At 45.1% G+C, this 20,725-nt stretch overlaps 1 protein-coding gene across 1 annotated transcript; it reads right to left on the reverse strand.

Annotated features, from left to right (window-relative positions):
• Window positions 1-9,233: 9,233 nt before the first annotated feature.
• CCKBR (cholecystokinin B receptor) lies at window positions 9,234-19,655 on the reverse strand. Its single transcript, XM_006885472.1, has 5 exons — window positions 19,443-19,655; window positions 10,977-11,228; window positions 10,573-10,822; window positions 9,968-10,140; window positions 9,234-9,772 (listed from the first exon to the last, which is right to left on the reverse strand). The coding sequence occupies exons 1-5, from the start codon at window positions 19,591-19,593 to the stop codon at window positions 9,234-9,236; spliced, it is 1,365 nt and encodes a 454-aa protein (XP_006885534.1). The 5' UTR covers window positions 19,594-19,655.
• Between the last annotated feature and the right edge of the window lie 1,070 nt (window positions 19,656-20,725).

Raw genomic sequence — 20,725 nt, forward strand, 5'->3', positions numbered from 1 at the left:
CATTTCTCCTCATAGAGCCCAGCCTCCCAGATAATCTGTTCTGCATACAGGTTGAAAAGGTATGGAGACAGGACACATCCCTGGCATACGCCCTTCCTAAGTTTGAACCATGCAGTGTTTCCTTGCTCTGTTCTGACAACTGCCTCTTGGTTCAAGTATGGGTTTCTCATTAGCATGATCAAGTGTTCTGGGATTCCCATTCTTCTCAGAGTAAGCCATAGTTTGTTATGATTCACACAGTCAAACGCCTTTGCATAATCAATGAAACATAGATATACATTCATCTGGTATGGGGGGGGATTTGTTCTTTTGATAAATCCCACAAGAAGCACAGAAAAAGAATTTTTCTAAAGGCATAAATTCTCAAAAGTTGAGTATGGATAAGGTGACAAAATTTTGAAAACTGAAAAATATAGAAGTGGTTATTGTAAGCAGAATCCTAACACTTCAGGTACCCAGAAAACCACCACTGTGAAATAACAGAAACTTCAAAGGCTTAGGAATTGGTGGTTCAAAGTTTCTCTGGAAGTTGGGTTGGAAGTAAAGATTGATTCAAAGGGATACCACTGCTCAGGCAGTGCTGACTTTTGGTTTACAGTGATGAGAAAGTTGTATTAAGGGTAGGGCTGCACAGCCAATAAACCATTATCTTGAAATTGCTGTCTTTCTACAACACATAGGCACAGATATCTGTATATCCATATCTATCAGTCAAAACAGAATGAGGGGAAAAGAATAAAACAATTTAAAAAATAACAAACACAACAACAGAATGGGAAAATTAAGTATGTGTATGCATGCTAAACACCTAATCAGCCTACTAGGCTAACTTCCCACCTGCCTACTTTCCAATCTTTTCTCTCCTATTGGTTCCCCAAATGCTAGAACCTAGATATTTGTTCTCACATACTTTGAGCATGTTTCCAGAAAAAGTTATTCCTTGGAAAATTATGCTTGGAAAGAGCAAGGGTCAGTAAAAGAGGAGAAGGAAGACACTCAATAAGATGGATTGACATAGTGACTGAAGCAATGGATCAAGTATGTCAGATATGATGGTGAGGACGCAGGATTCAGATCCATGGTACACAGGGTCACTATGAGTCTTACTCAAGGGTGCTTAACAACAACAACTACAGATATTTGTTTTATGTGCAGAAACTTTTCTCTGGAATATCTGCCCAGTGTGAAGAGGTAAGAAAGAATAAGGCTGGTTGTAACAGTTCAAGTTAAGTGTCAGCCTGGCTAGGCCCTGATTGTCAGTGGCCGTTACACAATTAAGAAATTTGGCAGTTACATACTGGTGTGGTCATCTTCTGTTTTGTAATCTGATGCAATCATTCACTACGTTTGCATAATGCTGATTTTTATGTAGTGACCTGATGCTTGGAACCTAAGCATGTTGATATGTGAAAAGTTGAAGCGTGGGTATAATGGACTTCAGGTAGGATCAATACTGCCACATTTGAAAGGTCAAGAATCCTTTCTGGTTTGGGGCAAAAAACCTTATTACACACACACACACACACACACACACACACACACACACACACACGTGCGCGTCCGCACACACACACAAGCTGAGTTTCACCTGGAAGTCTCTCGCTGTTCTTGTGCATGTTGAGTCCTTTCATCTCGAAATATAGTTGGATCATGTATAAAGGTTTAAAATTTCTCTGATAGCTACCTTTCTCAGATTGTTATGGTCGTTTCACCTTGGACAGCCTTATCACTCAAACCAGCCTTATCATTCAAGTTTATATTCCTAAAGAGCCCTTCCAGGACTTATCTCTCACTCCTTAAAAGCCTGCTTAAGGTGCTAGGGCTCAAAACTTTGATTAAGACAAGGTGTTACTTTAATGGATCTGACTAACAATTCCTACCTTCAAAATAAGGGCTACTTGGCTGAGCTAGAAAGACTGAACTAACCTTGCCAAGAAGAAAGTACTAATCTTTGAGTGTGGTGACAGTGATGACTTGTTGATCCAGTGTTCTCTGTGGTTAAGGGTTAGTGAATGGGACTCAGAGAGCAGGTAGCAGCTACAGATCATGTTTAAATCTGCACTAAGAAGTATCTTTTCCAGGAGGGATACACCTCCAGGCACTGTATCCAGCAACAAAGCTTGCACCCAGACTGATGCCTGCCCTCTTAACCACCCTTTTTTTTTAAAAAAAAAAGAAATTTATTGTGTTTTACACAATTTTTGTTTTATAATATTTATAGTTTCATACAATCATTCATATATGCTGTATTTCCTATAATCAATCACTATTGATCTATGCCCATTATCACTCCAGCTGCTCACCCCTCCATCCTCTCACTAATCTCTGTTATGCCCTTCATCCCCATTCTTCCCTTTTCCCACCCTGTTCCCCCACTCTCCTTCCCCTTTTAAATATCCCCAGAGATCTAACTAGTGATCCTTCCAATTTTACAATAATGATTTTATGAAATATTTGTCCCAATGAGACTGAGTTCACTCAGCACAATACTCTCCGGACTCTTGCATGGCATATAATATTTTACAGAATCATTGTTTCTTAGTGCTGCATAGTAGTCCACTGTGTGATTGTACCACAATTTCTCAATCCATTCCTTTGTTGATGGACATATGGGCTGGTTCCATGATCTTGCTACTGTGAATAATGCTGGCTCCATGATCCTGCTATTGTCAATAATGCTGCTGTGTATGCCTCCATTAATATCTCAGTTTTAATTTCCTTAGACATATTCCTAGTAGCAAAATAGCTGTTTCCTTTTTAGTTTTTTTTTATTTTCTTCCTACCTATCCTCTCTCATCCTTGGCTGTTTGAATCCACCAGTGTTTCTGAGAAAGAAAGACATGCAATCTCCTCCCATGCAATTTATAGCCTCCTGAAAGCCTACTGGAAAGTCAGCTATGAATTGGTTCCAACTTGACAGCAATGAGTGACCCTCTCCCAGAGAAACAAACTCAAAGGAACAAATTTTTCCTGCAAACCTTGCCTCCTGTTCGTCAGCCCTAACCAGAGTGTATCCAAGATTCTGGCTAGTTATGTCTGTGAGACAAGCTGGCTTCTGAGTTTGAGGCCTTTCCTCATGCATGTTCACTGTGAATCCCCCTACTCTGAATTGTTCCATAAAATCTGCTTTCTGAAAAGACTTGCAGGAGTGAGATTCTCAGGGCAGTTGACCTCTTATTGTTTTGTGGATTTTCAGGGTTCTCTAGCCAGTGTTTGGAGCACCAGACCTGACGCTCACTGAAGGCTCAAAGTCTACAAAACTACAGACTTAACATCTATCTATTCTCCTGTGAACCCTGAGAAGAATTCTCAACCTGGAAAGACCTCCTTAGGAGGTCAAGATCAGGATGAGCATAAAAAAAAACCCCAACAACCCCCCAAAACCCCCAACAACACAGAGTCTTTAGATCTAGATTCAAATCCTTACTCTACCACTGTTACTATCTCAGAGCAGGTCATGGCCCTCCCTTGGACCCAGAGCTCTGCCCTTTCGGTTATGGATGCTAATCCTTCTGCAGAGTGGTGCTGCGACTGCTACCTACTTTTGAAACAATCTCAGGTGTAAGTTTTTATGTTATGTACCTGACACAATGATAAGCCTTTCATGAACACTGCTTTATTTAATTATCAAGGGAAAATGTGAGGGTAATGTATTTATTCCTATTTTACAGCTGAAGCTGAGACTCATTGAGAATAAGTAATTTGTACAAACTCACATGACTTAAAAGTCAGGGCCCAGATTAGAACCTCGTCTTTAAGGTTTGAAAGAAGGAAACACAGTATAATAGAAGGAGAAAAGCTTTAGCATTAGCTACACCCGAGCCCCACTCTTGGCTGCAGGAGCTCAAATAACTCCCTGAAGCTTTCTCAGCTTCACTTTCCTCAACTGTCAAATGAAATGTTCTACTGAAGTGTTAAGAGAATGAAATGGTGTACATAAAATGCCTGTCACCTGGCTCCAAGAAGCACTAGATTTCATCACCATCTCCTCCTTTACCCCACTTTCTCAGCCCAGACTCAGACATACTCCCACTATATCAAGCTATTTCAAGCTCATTAGGGAAAATCAAGGTGAAACATAAATAATTTTGATAGAATAAAGAAAGAAGTAAGTACTGCATGAGTCAACAGCTTTGGCTAGGGCAACCAAGCAAGACTTGCCATGGAGACAGTGATATTAAATCTGGACCTGAATATTTTGTCAGCTATTAAAAGATGCTAGTGAATAGGAGGAGCTCCAGATTCCACATTTGGTACCTGGATAGAATATAGGGCTGTATGGTGAGTATGCATCTCACCCAGAGGCTAAAGGGCTGCCGAGTGTGTGAAGTGGTTTTATTCAGGCCATACCTTGTGCTGGGCCTCAGGTCAGGCCAGCTGTTGTTAGTTGTCATTGAGTCAATTTTTACTCTTGATAACTGTACATATGCACAGCAGAACTGTATTGCTCAGGATTTTCAAGGCTAAGACTTTCTGAAGTGCCTTGGGTGGATTTGAACTAACAAACTTTTGGTTAGTTGTTATTGTTGATTGCCTTCGAGTTGAGCATGACTCATAGTGACCCTATGAACAAAAAGCCTGAAGTCCCTCTACAAGCATCAACATTTATGAAAGTTCATAGAGTTTCCAGAGGCAAGATGTTTAGGAAGTGGATGCCACTTCTGCAGTCCCCTACTTTAGCTATTTGTTTCACCCAAAGATACCCACAGTACTGTATATTTTCTTATAGCATACCTAGAGACAATATCGCCAATGTCAGATGGATCTTGGAAGAAAGCAAAGAGTACCAGATGAATGTCTATCTGCAAAGGCATTTGACTCTGTGGATCACAACAAACTGTGGCTAACCTTGAAGCAGTCCTCAGAACAGAGCAAGAAAATACAGCATGGTTCAAAATCAGGAAGCAGTGCACCAGGATGCATCCCGGGCAGAACAGATCACTTGGGAAACAGGGCTTTATGACGAGGAATGTGGCATCGAGACTGGAGGAAGACTCATCAACAACCAACATTATGTAGATAACACAACCTTGCTTGCTGAAACTGAGGAGGACCTGAAGTGTTTGCTACAGAAAGTCAAGTACTGTAGTCTTTAATATAGATTGAAGCTCAACATCAAGAAGACAAAGATTCTCTCCACTGGGCCAACTGGAGATCCATGATGGATGGAGAAGAAATTGAGGTTGTTAATAGTTACAGCTTGCTCGGCTCCACAATCAACACTCTTGGCACCAGCTGCCAGGAAATCAAAAGACAAATTGTATTGGGAAAATCTGCTGTCAGGTGCTGCTCTAGAGTAATGAGAAGCAATGATGTCAGTCAAGAGACTAAGATACACCTGATCCAGGCCATGGTGTTTGCAATTATTTGCTATGCATCAGAGAGCTGGACAATGACTAAGGATGATAGAAGAATTGTTGCCTTTGAGTTGTGGTGCTGGAGAAGAGTCTTGAACACACCATGGACCACCAAGAAAACAAATCTGTCTTAGAGAAGATGAAACCAAGTTTCTGCTTGAAGGCTAGAATTTTGAAGCTTTGTCTCACATACTTTGGGCATGCGGCCACAAGGATTGGTCCCTGGAGAAGGACATCATGCTTGGAAGGGTGGAAGGACAGGGCAAGAGAGGAAGATCCTGAACGAGATGTATCAACAGAGAAACGGGGGCAGTGGGAGTAAATGTATGAGAGTCAGTGAGACTGGCTCAGGACAGGGCAAGCTACAGAGCTGTTGTAGTCACAGGTGACTCAATGGCAAATAACCACAATGTAAATAAGGAGCACACAATAATAACGTGCATTGTACATTAGGAAACTGACCAATTAAGGGAGTTGCTGGTTTTCAAGAACCTCCTAGCAGATATTATTTGTATAAAATAATAGTAATTACTTCACACCCCCAGGGCTCTCTAGGAGCATAGTCCAAAGTGAGCTAGGCTGTTAACCCAAAAGCCTGCCTCTCTGGAGGTTCTAATCCACCAGCTGGTCTGAGGAAGAAATTATAGGTAATCTCTTCCCATGGGATTTATAGCTTTCAGACACCTGAAGGAAGTTCAGTTACAAGTCAGTTCCATAAGATAATGAATGAGTTGAATTTGATGCTCACACGCTAAACAGAACTTTCTCACACCCAGCTCCCTGCTGCCATCTGGTGGTTATCAGGTGCTGAAGCCTCAGCTGGGGTTTGGGGTGCAGTCAGTGGGGCGGCCTTCCTCAAGGTAGACCTCCTTCAGAAGGTATTGGGGATAGGCGTGGGGGAGGGTGCTGGTGCCCACAGACAAACTTACTTCAGCCACCTGGAAAAACTGGCACGGGAGAGAACAGCCCAGTCTCTCCCCTTGAGCTCTTCAGACCAGCTGGGATTCTATTTTTAACCAGCGCTGTCCGAGGTTGACAGCTCGGAACGCCTTCTCCCTCATTTTCTTCCTTACTCCTGCAGCCCAGAACTCTGTGGAGATGATGGATGGAAGCAGCCCCAGCACCAGTAAACAGAAGACCCACTCTCCTTTCTCATTACCCTTCACTCCACACTTTCAGTTCAGCCTTTGCTGAACGTAATGAGTGGGTAAATTTTAGAGGCATGTTGACTGTGAAACTAATTAAGCTTCCTCATAGGGCTCCTCACTTGCATAGGCCCCCTCCAAGGCCTTGGTCAGAAGCTTTGAAATTTTTATCCTAATTCTGTATTCTTTTTCTTTCAAAAGGACATTCCAGGGGAATAATTTTCAGGCCTGGGAAAGCATGGGTGTGGCTGCTTAGCCATCTCCAGCTTAGTTCCTACTTTCGTTACTTTTCTCTGCCTTTCTCTAATGCACTGTATGACCTGGAGCAAATGTTTTTCCTGCTCTGTGTCTCAGTTTCCCCATTTATTACAAGATGGAATTTCAAGGAATCTCTTTCCCAGCATACAATCCCTCTGATGCTCTGCATCGCTCTCTCTGGTGCTGTCATCAATTTCTCTTTCCCTATTTATCATTGTGTGTGTGCAGGATAATGTTGCTCCTATCTGCTTTTCTCTGGACATTGATTGGCTCAGAGGCTCACAGTTTAGAAGAAAAAAAAAATAGCAGACTTGGCTCTGGGATTTATATTCTTTATAGTCAGCTCTTATCCCTGCCTCCTATCCCTCTGCCCTCTTTGCTGTGTCTGCATTAATAAGGGTGCTGCCATGGGGCAGAATCTTGGTCAGATTCTGACACTTGAGAAGAGTAAATGCATTAAAAGATCCTACTCTTGACAAATACCATACATATTTCATGTGCATGATCTCACTATATGGAATACTTGGAAAAGGAAAATGTAGAGATCACAGTTCAATATTGGTTACCAGGAACTGGAGCGGGGAGGAAGGGAGGAAGCATTGTTTAAAGTACTGAGTTTCTGAGGATGGAACATTTGATAACAGAAATTTGGTGATCTTTAGACAATAAGATTGATGTAATTGACCTCACTGAGTTGTCTATCTGAAAAATGTAGAATTGGTAGATGTTGTGTTGTGATTTTTACAATTAAAAAAACAAAACACAACACAAAACAACCCTGGTATAGTCCATAGAGAGTTGCACTCACTGCTTACCCAAAGGCAAGGCCTTTCTGATAGCTCAAATCTACCAGCTGTTCTGCAGGAGAAATATGGGCTGTCTCCTCCCATCCAGTTTAAAGCCTCTGAATACTTGCTTGAGCATCAGCCATGAGTTGGTTCCAACTCCATGGTAATGAGAATAAAATATGACCCAGATGAACTGGAGTTTGTTTTTTTAGGAAATGCCAAACTGCTTTCCAGAGTGGTTGTGCCATTTTACAATCCCACCAACAATGTATGAGAGTTTCTCTTTCTCTCTCCACATCCTCTCCAACATTTATTTCTTGCTGCCCTGCTAAACTTTGCTACTGCTACTGGAGTGAGATTGTACTGCATTGTGGTTTTGATTACATCTTCTCTGATTGTCAGTGATTTTGAGCATTTCTCTAAGTGTCTATCAGCTATCCGAATGTCTTCCTCTGTAAAAAGTCATGTTTTTTGCCTATTTTGTAATTGGGTTATCAGTCTTTTTCTTCTGGAGTCTCAGAAATACCCAAGGAAATTAGTGAGACACAAATGGAGATTTATACACTAATGTTCATAGCAGTGTTATTCATCATCCCAAGAACATGGAAACAGCCCAAATGTCCAACCACAACTGAATGGATTGAGAAATTATGGTACATTCACACAATGGAATACTATGCAGCACTCAGGAGCAACAATTTTAAAAAAATACTACATAACCTGGAAGACAGTGAAGAATATTATGCTGAGTGAACTAAAAAAGTCTCATAAGGACAAATACTGGATAAGACCATTATTGTAAAAATAGAAGGATAACTAGTAAAACATGTATGAGGATTTAAGGGGCAAAGACGTGGGAGCAGAGAGGTGAGGATGGGGTAGGGGCAAAATCACAGAGTTGCACAATTTAGTGAGTGGAGAGAGGAGGTAAAGGAAATGGAAAAGATCCAGTGGGAACCTGAAAAAACAGGGTAGTAGTTAAGATAATACATAATAAATGGGAATGATTATATGAAACATAATGTGAATGACAAATACTGTGAAATACAATGTATGCAAACTCAGTAAGCAAACCAATACAAAATAAATTTTTTAAAAATTAACTATAAATGCAGTTCAAGAGAAAGCAGAATCATTTATTATTTATTGAAGGCCCAGGTGAGAGAGGAGGGGACAGGGCCACAATATTTAACTGGAAAAGCATGAGGGGATTTTTCAGTGCAAACCAAACTGTTGGTCAGGAAGGGACGAGTTTAAGCCAGATGGATGGCCTTTTCAGTGCTGGAAGGGGAAGGGCACTGAGAGGTCATGCAGGGAGCAGCCTGGAGCCTCACAGTATCCAGTACCCTGTCAGATTCCATGTCCCTTAGAGGAATCATTGCCTTTACTGCATGTGTGTCTTAGCGGCAGGTCATCCTCTGTCAGTTTCTACTGTGTCTGTCCAGAGTTGATTCCATGTTTGGGTGTGTCTGGCTCAATCCCATATCAGGAGCGCGATTTAGTTTCTGTGTGCAGGCCTGTCTGGTAAGCCACCTTTTCCTGTGCTCTGGTGTTAATCTCTCAGTCAGTTTTGGCCCGTATTTCTCATATGTCTGGATAGGTTCCAGTTTGTAGAGATTGGTCTCTATTCTGCCTCATCTTCAACCCTCTCTCCTCCATCCCCCACCCCCTCCCTTCCTAACCCCTCAACCTGGCCCCAATGTGCTGATGGTCGTATAGCTCAACCTGGAGAGTGAAGCTATGGAAGGGGTGGGAGGGTCCTCATCTGGAAGAGGTTTGGGGCGAGCTCGTGGCGGGCGGTGCCAGCATCGGGAGCACGTTTCCAGGCAGGCCTTCCTAAAGCGACGATGCATGAAGCAGTAGACTAGGGGGTTGACACAGGCAGACGCATAGCTCAGCAAGTGGATGAAAGAAATGGGGGCGCCCGAGAGCGCGCGGTGCGCACCAGGCCCGTCAAAAGCGCGCCAAGTGTTGGCACTGTACACCGGCAGCCAACACAGGAAAAAAAGCACAACAATCACCAACAACATCCGCACCACTCGCTTCTTGGCCAGCAGCTTTGCCTGGACGGGCTGAGGGCCTGCGCCTGCTCCAGGAGTGGACGCTGTCAGCGCTGACAACTCCAGTGCAGCCCTAGAGCGTGGAAGCTGCACGTAGCAGCCATCACCATCCTCGCCCGACAGTCCTCTTTCCAGCTGGCAATGCCCGTTCCGGTGGGCAGGATCTAGGCACAGAAGATGGGTGGTCAGAGCAGAAGGCAAGGTCTTTGTAAACTCCAACCCAATCCCAGCCTGGCCCCACAATACCGTTAGCCTCATCTGCAGCCTCACCTCTTGGAGAACCCCCTTCCGGCCCCGCCCACTGTAGTCCCCGCCCCTCCCCGTAGGTCTCTCAGGCTTGGCCACTCCAGTTTATCCACCTGGTCCCTTTCCATTTTGCAGTCCTCCTCGGCTTTGGACTCGGCTCTGACTCTTACTGTCACTGTCTCCGTCAAAGCGAAGCCCCAGGTAGAGCTCACGGGAGATCAGCCCATAGGCTACAGCCATGACGACACCTGGGACGAAGAACAAAAGCAGCAGCAGCAGCACTGACCTGGAGACAGAGCACAGACGAATGACTCTACCTAGTTGTCCAATCATAAATGTCAAGGACTGGGAGCTCTGGTGGCCTAGCCAGCAAGAAGCTGCACTGCAATCACAGAAGTGAGTGATTCAAATCCACCGAGTGATTCAAATCCACCAGATCCTCTGCTGGGGGGGGGGGGCGCGCACACACACACAATTTTTTAAAAATTTAATTAAGAAAATGTCAAGGAAGATCTCTTGAGACAGGAGTAGGATTCAGGGGGGTTTGGGGTTAGAGCTAAAAGAACTGGGGGTGAGATTCTACGTGGGAATCCCGGGTGATGGGTGCTAGAAGGAAACTGTAGTGGCAACTTATGGAGCAGGTCTTGGGGAATGGTTATAAGCATCTGATGGAGATGGAGAAAGGAATTTCTAGGACTGTAAAACACGGCATTCTTACCAGGTCTGGCGGACACGCGCACTGGGCCAGCGATGCACACACTGCAGCACACGGGGCCCCACTGACTGCACCGTGGTGTACACGGGGTAGGGCACCATGAGCAGCCCGGACAGCAGCCACGTGGCCACGATCACGCGAGCCGCATGCGAGCGTGTCTGCCACACACGCGCCTGCAATGGCCGGCAGATGGCGCTGTACCGCTCCAGCGCGATGGCCACGAGGTTTAGGGTGGACACACTCACAGACACCCCTGAAAAAGCAAAGAGAAAGGGGTAATCACCCTGCAAACTTGCACAATATCCCAGTCACGAGTGCGACTCCCCAACCCACCATCGAGAAGATACTTATATTCAATGAGGATTGTCAAGGGGGAGTGAGGAAATAGAGGAAGGAGTCTCACCTACCCATGAGATAGGAAACTGCCTTGCAGACAACTGTACCAAAGATGAATGTGCCCATGAGATTGGGCAGAAGGGTGAAGGGCATGCAGGCCACGGCCAGGAGGAGGTCGCTGACTGCCAGCGAGAGGAGGAAGGCATTGGTCACTGTCCGCAGGCGTCTGCTCAACCCCAGGACCACGATGATCAGCACATTTCCTCCAACGCTCATCAGAAAGATCACAACATACAAGGTGATTCTAATAGCTAGCTCCAGTTCTGGGTGAGAAAAGAGAAGGGTGGCAGTAAGAGGTAAGGTCCTCACAGAACAAAATCCCTCAATTCTACTTTCCCCCAACCTCCTCCAAAAGATAGCTAACATCCCTCTCACGAAACAGAACTTGATCCTTAGTCCTTCTACTACCTGGAGGCATCATCGGTTAAGTTGGTCTGGTTCTTTATCCATCTTAAGAAAGCCTGTTTCTTCTAAAGGTTGCTCAAATTATTCCTCCTCTTTGCAGCCAAATGTCTTTGAAAAGATTGTCTCTTCCCCTTCCTCCCACTACTATTTGGACACATTTTCTCAAGGTCTCATATATAACTCCCAAATCCAAAGGTCCTTTTCTCAGCCTTTTCTAATTGACCTCTGTGTAATGTCTGAAATTACTCATTAGTATTTAAAACTCAAATCCTTATGCTCTTAAACTAACATAAAAATAATTCATCGAGTCTCTACTATCTGTAACCACTTAGCATACTATTAAGGTCCTCCAAGCACTGCCTTCTCCCTCTCACAACCTCCCTTCTAGGTACCCACCGACGCCACAGGATGACTCAGTTTTTTTGGTTGATTTTTTGTTTAATGCATCATGTGCACTCATGACTCCCTTCCTAATCACGCTGGTTTCTCAGCCTGGAATGCTTCTTCACCCATCCCTCTTTCTCCCCATCACAAACTTCTTTTCAGTGTCTAGAACAGGAAATTTCTTGTTCATCCCTTGTCCTTCAAGATTCCAATCAACTGCCACATCTTTTGTAAAGGCTTTCTGGATACTGTATTTCAAGTTAATTTTCCCTTTCTCTGATTCATGCATGCTCCTTTTTACAAACATTTAGAGGATTGCCTTTGTGCCAAGTATATGAGACAAAAAGATGAATATAGCAAATTTCCTGCCACTGCCTAGAGAGGAACCTGATACAGAAATAACGGCCATATAGTGGTCAAATAGAGAGAAGTACAAAGTGCTGTAAGAGCTAAGGGTTGGAAAACTTAATATTACTCAGCTAGACAGAGGCCTGGGAAGGTTGACCTTATTCAACTGAGTCAATCTGCTAGGAAATTAATCCATCTTTGGGTTTCTATATAACATAGCCAAGGAGACTGTAGGTCAGTAGACATCCAGACAAAGTTGAGTTGAATTAAACCAGATTGAAGTGCTAATACACCCAGTTTCAAGAGAAGGAAAATTGGCACTGGAAAATAGAGGAGAGAGGAGGATGGCCTCCTAAGTTAGAGGGGTGGAGGAGGCTCCCTCTTCCATAGCCCTACACATGGCTAGCTCTTGCTTTAGTCCCTCACTAAACTGCTTTCTCATAACAATAATCAGCCTGTTTGGAAGCTGTTACATAAGCATCAACCATGCTATTTAGGAGAGCTCCCCAAACTGAGTCCAGCAATGAAATAAGTTGCCCAGGGTGACATTGCTAGTAAGAGTGAATTAGAATGAATCCAAGTTTCACATTGTTGTTAGTATGTGCTGTTGAGTTGCCTGTGACTCATAGTGACCCTATGTACAATAGCCCTGAACCCTGTTACAACCTGAGCCAACCTTATTTCCTCTGACACATCTACCCCCACTACTCCAGTCACTGAGGCAATCCATCTCATCAAAGGTCTTCCTCTCTTGCACTGTCCCTCGACCCTCCCAAGCATGATGTCCCTCTCCAAGGACTGGTCCCTCCTTGCAACATGTCCAAAGTATGTCAGATGGAGCTTTAGAATCCTTGCCTCCAAGGAGCAGCCTGGTTTCACCCTCTCCAAGATGAACCTCTTTGGTTCTCTTATGTTGTTGTTGTTCTTATGTGCCATCGAGTCGCCTGCGACTCATAGCGACCCTATGTACAACAGCCCTAAACTCCGCTCTGTCCTGTGCCAATCGCACTGTCTCCGACACTCTCATCCCAATTATCCCAGTCACTGAATCAATTCACCTCATAGAGGGCCTTCCTCTCCTGCGCTGTCCCTCCACCCTCCCAAGCATGATGTCCCTCTCTAAAGACCGGTCTCTCCTCACAACATGTCCAAAGTATGTTAGACGGAGCCTCAGAATCCTTGCCTCCAAGGAGCCACCTGGTTTAACCCTCTCCAGGACAAATCTATTTGTTTTCCTAGCAGTCCATGGTATTCTCAATACTCTTCTCCAGCACCACAGCTCAAAGGCATCAATTCTCCTTCTATCCTCCTTGGTCATTGTCCAACTCTCTGATGCATAACAGGTGATTGCGAAGACCATGGCCTGTATCAGATGCACCTTAGTCTCCAAAGAGACACCATTGCTCTTCAGCATTTTGGAGAGGTTCCTAACAGCAGACTTTCCCATGGCAATGCACCTTTTAATGTCCTGGCTGCTGGTGCCAAGACTGTTGACTATGGAGCCAAGCAAACTAAAGCTGTGTACAATCTCAATCTCTTCACCATCCATCCTGATGCTGCCAATTGGTCCAGTGGTAAGAATCTTTGTCTTCTTGACACTGAGCCTCAATCCATATTGTAGGCTGCAGTCCTTGACACTCTGCACCAGGCGCTTCAGGTCCTCTTCAGTTTCAGCAAGCAGGGTTGTGTCATCCACATAACGCAGATTGTTGATAAATCGTCCACCAATCTTGACCCCACATTTCTCCTCACAGAGCCCAGCCTCCCGGATAATCTGTTCTGCATATAGGTTGAAAAGGTATGGAGATAGGATGCATCAAAATGTCTAGCCTCCTATTGTCCCCTGGTTCCTCTGTCAACCATCATGCTGCCTCCTTCTCTTAATCAAATCTCAGTGTTGTTCTTTCTTCTCTATTACGGCATTTTTCACTATACTGTATACCGCCTACAGAGAATATGAGCTCCTTGAGGACAAGGACAAATGCTATTTTTTTTTCTTCTCTCTCTCTCTCTAGAAGTCTGCATGATGTACAGCACAAAGGAGGTATATAGTAAGTTTGTTAACGGTAAGAGTTGTGCTGCCAGCACAAAGGTATGTGATTCAAATTCACCAGAAGAAAAATGGGCAATCTTCTCCCATGTGATTTACTGCCCGTGCAAACCCACTGGCGGGTTAGCTATGAGTTGGTTCCGACTCAGCGGTACATACCAACAACAATGAACCTTGACAAAATTTCTATACAGCTCACACTTCTGTGCCTAAATTTCCTTCTCCTCCTTGCTTCTGCCTCTTTGAAAATACGGGGCGGGGGGGGGGGCGATGGAGGAAAAGAGGAGGGAGTGAGAGAGACAAAAGAAGGAAAGACTTTTGGGAAGATTTGTATCAGAAAGGTCCTTAGATCAGGAAAAGTGCAGCTGGTAGCCTATCTTGCACTCTGTTGCTCCCTCACCTCATATTATCGCCACTTCTGCCCTCACTCCTTTCTCTAATTCTATCATCTCTTTCACATCCTTTTTTGGATATCTCTCCTCAACTGATTTCTGATGTCGTAACCATGCCTTCTCCTATTTGTACAGCACTGTGAAGTGTGCAAGGTACATTTTGCAATCACTTTTCTGGCTGATATGATCCAAGTATCTTTCTTGGGCTTGACTAATATGGTGAAAGATAAGGTTAAGCTCTACCCTCATGAAATTCCTTATGTCTTTACGGACTCCTGAAAATTAGATGACAAAGCACCATTAAAAATAACCATGAAATAATAGAAGACAATGTTTTTCTATTTTTGCTGGGCATTCCTAGAAGTTACTTTATTTCCACCATCTTTCTGATAAGCAAAGTGAAAAAGACTCATTACAAGCAATCTTAAAGTGTGTGCACATGTGTACACCCATATGTGTGGAATTAGGGATCCCAGTGGCTAAAGTGACTGGAAACTTGAGGCAGAGGTGGAAAGATGGAAAATGGCACTTCATAGAACAGAGTCATCAGGGCTCTGACGTCTTCCTATGGGAATCAGCCTACTGGAAAGAGAGGCAAGCAGAGAGAGCATCAGACCAAACTCAGAACACTGAAACAGTTTCATTCTGGTTCTGCGGTATATGTCTCTATCCAGATTATAGTAGAGATAATATAAGCACAAACATCTAAACAATATGATACAAAATAAAAATAATGCTTTTCTACAAGGAGATTCTGCAGAACACTCAAGGTACCAGCTGCCAGGAAATCAAAAGACTAAATTGCATCAGGAAAGTTAGCTGTCAGAGACCTTTCCAGAGTACTGAAGAGCAACGATGTCAGTCTGGAGACTAAGGTGCACCCATCCTGGCCATGGTCTTTGCAATTACATGCTATGCATCAGAGAACTGAACAATGACCAGTGATGAGAGAAAAATTGATGTCTTTGAGCTGTGATGCTGGAAAAGAGTATTGAATATACCATGGACTGCTAGGAGAAGCAGGTTCATCCGAGAGAGAGTAAAACCAGGCTGCTCCTCAGAGGCAAGGATTCTGAAGCTCCATCTGACATACTTTGCGCATGTTGCAAGGAGGGAACCAGTCCTTGGAGAGGCACACCATGCTTAGGAAGGTGGAGGGACAGCACAAGAAAGACCCTGGATGAGATGGATTGACTCAATGACTGGGGAAATAGGGGTAGGTATGTCAGAGAAAATAAGGTTAGCTCAGGATAGAAAAGGGTTCAGGGCTGTTGTACATAGGGTCATTATGAGTTGCAAGTGACTCAACAGCAAAGAACAATGACGATAACAACAGCTATGGTTGATGTCTGAATGGAGAGGAATGCATCCAAATGATAGTAGTGATAGCTAAGTGAGTAGAGCTAAGACCCAAGCATGTGTAGGCAATCTTTATGTGAATATGAGTAATATCTGGTTGAATGAAATGAACTGAGTCTCTGAACAAACACAGGCAATATCTGTGACAGAGTGTGTGTAAGTAATACCTCTGACTTTATAGGTAACCTCTGTAGGGAGATTACCTAAGTGAGCATAGGTAGTACCTGATTTTGTAAAGTTAATGATAAAATGAAAATGAGAAGTGTTCCATGCTTGGGTAACACTTAAATGACTGCGAGCAATATGAAAATAAATTCGGGTAATGTCTGTATTTCTCTGGGGAGCATCTGAGGAACATGACTAACATGCAACTTTCTGTAGATTATACAAGGATAATTCACTGGTAACACAGGAATGATCCTGGATAACAGATGCATCTGCAAGAGTAACATCTGAGTAACTATGGAGAGCAGCATCTCTTTGGGTAATCTGACTGCTTGGTGACATGTGAAGGTGGGTGAATTACAATTTCCAGATGCATGAGACCTCTTCTTGTTCTGAATCACTCCACTTCTGCCTTCCTCATGGACCTCTGCCCATCTGATTATCTCCTCTCCTCTCTTATGCACCTTCAGCTTCCTTGCTCTTGCTTTGTTTCCCATCAACATTTTTTAAATGCTCTTGCTCTACTACTAAATAAACCACTCCAACAAACCCAAACATATATGAATGAAATAAAACCTTTTAATGTAAAAAAAAAAAACCAAAGAGAAAACTACACACATATTCCTTTCTCAGTCCCAAGCATTGTCCCAAACTATCTTTGTTTCTCTTTTTGCCTACACAATATCTTTACAGTTTTAACCACACACCCTAGTTTGCCTCTCAAATCTCTCTTGCACAGGCCTAATCTTCACCTATTAGATAGTACGGCCTCAGCACCCACAACTTCACCTACAGTTTCTCTGCTATTAAATCTGGAGGGCACTGTTATATTCTTACCCAACTACTACTCTGCAGTATTTGATCGCATTTAACTCATGCTGCAGGGGCCCTAGTGGTGCAGAGGCTGAACACTCAGCCGCTAATGGAAAGGCTGGTGATTAGAACTTACCCACCACTCCACAGGAGAAAGATGTAACAATACACTTCCATAAAAATCACAGCCTTGGAAGCACCGTCTACTAGTCCTACCTTGTCCTATAGAATTGCTGTGAGCCAGAATCAAATTATCAGCAACAGGTTTGGGTTTGGACCCCACCCCGCTTAAAACTCTCTTTTCCCTTTACTTCCAGAAGGACATAGCTCCAATCTGATATTTTGGTTTCGAAGTCTTCCATGACCTTGCCTGGCTTTTAAACATTGGTTTTCCATAGGATTCTAGGAGATGTCTTTTCATCCTACATAGTCTTCAGATGATTTTATCTAGTTTCGTGGCTTCCCTTACCTCTTTTATGCAAAGGCCTTTCAAGTCTGTATTTCTAGCTCAGATGTCATCCCTAAGTTCCAGACATATGGACTTGGTTGTTTACAGTAGTTTACTGGGTAACTCGACCTGGTTGTCTCCCTGGCCTTTAAATTCAAGAGAGCTTCAAATGGAATCTATAACCTCCTTTTGCAAACTGCTTCCTGCTCCTTTGCAATTCTTCTTCTTTTATAGCCCCAACATCCACTTAGTTGCCCAAGTCAGAAACCTGGATTCTCCCTCTTACTTCTGATCAATTGCCAAGTATTATTGATTCTCCTTCCCGAAGTGACTCTCCAAACCATCCATTTCCATCCCCACTGCCAGGACCTTGGTTAAGCCAGCATCGTTTTTCACCAGGGTCACTGTAATAGCCTTTTAAATTGTTCCTCTGGCCTCCATCTCACATCCTCCAATCCATCCTCTACACTAAACAACTAACTCTACTTTAAAACCTTTCACAATTTCTATTGCCTTCGGGATAAAATCCACACTTATTAGGTCAGCCTATAAGATTCTTTATAAATATACTAGTTTGATCTCCATCCTGAGTGTTTATCATTTCTCCTTGTTCGAACCACTCAGAAACTATGCCACATTAAATAAAAGTGACACAGAAATACACTTTGGGCTTTTACAGATGCTTTCCTTTTCTTGGGGAGCTTTTTGCCTCTTCTTCCTCTTGACATGGCTGGCTGCCCTGCATGTTTCTGATTTCATCTTAGATGACTCCCTCAGGAAGCCAATTTGGAACCACCAGCCTGGGTTTGGTGCTCATCTGTGTTCCTACTCTGGGCTGCAATTTCTTGGTCACTTACTTGCTTGTCTCCTTCACTAAACTCAGATCTGTGAAGTATGGGCTGTTTTGGTTTTGTTCAAGTCATGCCCCATTGCCTCTCACAGTCCCTGGTTCAATAAATATTTATTGACTGAAAGTCCAAGTGAGAATGTGTAACCATCAAACTGAGAAATAATATGCATTAGTTTGTTGACTAAATAAAAGCTTGAATTACAATGTGTTCTAACTTTTTTTCTTTGTTCTAACTTTTCTTAACACTGACCCCTGTCCAGGAATTCCCCTCCTAACTTTTTTGCCTACTGAACTCCAACTTTAAGGTTCCTTGGTTCCCTCTGTGATGTTCTTGGATCCTATCAGTCTGAACGAATTAATTCTCCCCTTCGGATGAGACAGTTCAGACTCTCTCATGCTGCTTGCCATGCCAACTGTAATTTATTCATTGGTTTGTCTCCTCTGTGCACTTGACTATGGGAACACCCTTAGTCCAATCCTCAGGACTAGAAGATTAGGTATTCAATAGCTACTTTAAGAAAAGAGGAGGAAAGATATAGCTAGGGCTGGGTCATAAAAAAAAAAAAAGATGGGAAAAGTGACAGTAATCTTTTGGAAACTGGATATTTTGGAGACTGGATGTAGTTTGAAAAGGGTAGTAATGATGGAGGCACCATGAAATGGGTCGATAAAAGAGGATAAGACTTACGGACAAGGAGGGGGTGGACTTGGGCTTATCATTAGGACATAGTGCAATGCCTTGAGGAAAACTCCAGCTAGGGAGACAAAGGGGTGTGATGATGAATGAAACTGGGAACAGCTCCCAGGGGTTCCACCATGAAGATCTCACCAGGAGGGCTAGGATTTAGGGTGGAGGGCACAGGAGGTTACAACTCCAACTACCCATTCAAGCCTTCCAGAATTCTCCCTCCTCCAGCCAAGCCCCATTCTTTTCCCCAATCTTGCCTGCCTTTCCTATTCTCCTTACCCGGGAGGTGCTGTGAACAGAATATACTGGAAGTGAGGAACCTAGAAAGATTGGCAAGAAGTCCTTGCCCCTCCAACTCCTTAATCAAGGAGAGGGACATGTGCTGGAGGAAGGCTGCTGAGATGTGTGAAGGTGTGATGAAGTTTTAAGAGCCATGGGGCTCCTGCAATGTGAGGGGCATCCGAAGCAGCGGTTTGGGCGTCTGAGCGGGCAGTGTAGAGGCCACGGGGAGCCTTTATTACTGCTGCAGGGTGCTTAGCAAGGAGCTGGTGGAGGAGGCTGAGGGAGGCACCCACCTTGAGTCCTGGCTCCGCGGGTGCGAGGGGGCTCACAGCTAAGGTTGTTGGCACTGCTGCTGTTGAGGAGGAGGCCCCCAGGGCGGCACAGAGAAGTCCCCGGGCCGGGGCCGGGGCCCGCCAAGCTCCGGTTCAGCCTCAGCAGCTCCATGGCCCAGCGGGGCCCCTGCCTCCCTCCGCCGCCCGGCGGGCTCCCGCCGCGGCTCCACCTGCTCCCGCGGCGATTCCTGCTCAGGCGCCCGCCCCCTCCCGGCCCCCGCCTGCTCCCCGCCCCCGGCTCGGTCCGCGCCTCCGCTCCCCGCTGCCCGGGCGCTTGTGCCTCGCTGGCGCCGGACAGCGTCTGTCCTGCCAGGTGCTCCCTCCACTCCAGTCCCCTGCTCCTGACTCACCCGCCTCCTCCCTACGTGACTGCACTCCTAGGGTTGCCCCCTCCTTCGATTTCTTCCGCCCCTCCCTTAGAGATTTCCTTCTTTCCCCGCTCTCCTCGCCCCCACGCCTAGTTCCATGCAAATGTTGGGGGAGGGGAAGTAGCTAGGAGGGGGGCAGGCCCCTAGGAGAGGGGGCAGGCCCTGAGTGGGGGTAATAAGAGAGGTCAGGGGGGGTGACGCTGCTGTCTTGGGGGTCACCCACTGCAGCACGGATGCCTGAGCGCGCGTGCAGCGCCAAGGTTAGGGTACTGTGCTGCAGCGCCCAGCGCTTTCGACACCCTAATGCCTTGCAGCGTCTCACCGCGTGTCTGGGGTAGCCGCTGCATCTGCCATGGCACCCTTGTCCTCCTACCCAAGGTCCAAGCCCAGGCTCCAACCCAAAGCTCCTGAGAACCTTCAATAGTGGGTGAAGTGGGAGAGTGGAAAGATTTGTCCCCAAGGAAGCCCCGGAGTGGGAAAGAGCTGCCTGGAAGAAGCCTCTGACTTGGGCTTGGAGGGCAGTCAGGAGAGAAGTGACCAGGATAGACGGGAGTGGGGTAGGGAATGGCTCCAAACTCAACCTGACGCAGACAGGAGGCTAGCTTTCCCGCCGTCTCCAGGCGGCACCCACTCCCATCCGACACCCTAATCTCACTATTTGCCCTCAGCGCAGGTGAAGCCTTCTGTGTAGGGTGCCAGAGTCCCACAAGAGGGGGTTGGAAGGGGATTGGGTCACTGGGGAACAGCGAGAACAAAGCAGCTTATGGATTCGAACCCAGTGCCTTTGTATTGGCAGCACAACACCTCACTAGCCCAACAGAGAAAGCTCCCTGGCTTGGAATGAAATGCGTCTGGCTTATGGAGAATTTTGAGGAC

This window comes from Elephantulus edwardii, unplaced genomic scaffold, assembly GCF_000299155.1.
Source record: "Elephantulus edwardii isolate Elephantulus edwardi_28Jun2011 unplaced genomic scaffold, EleEdw1.0 scaffold00044, whole genome shotgun sequence".
NCBI classification, from domain to species: domain Eukaryota; kingdom Metazoa; phylum Chordata; class Mammalia; order Macroscelidea; family Macroscelididae; genus Elephantulus; species Elephantulus edwardii.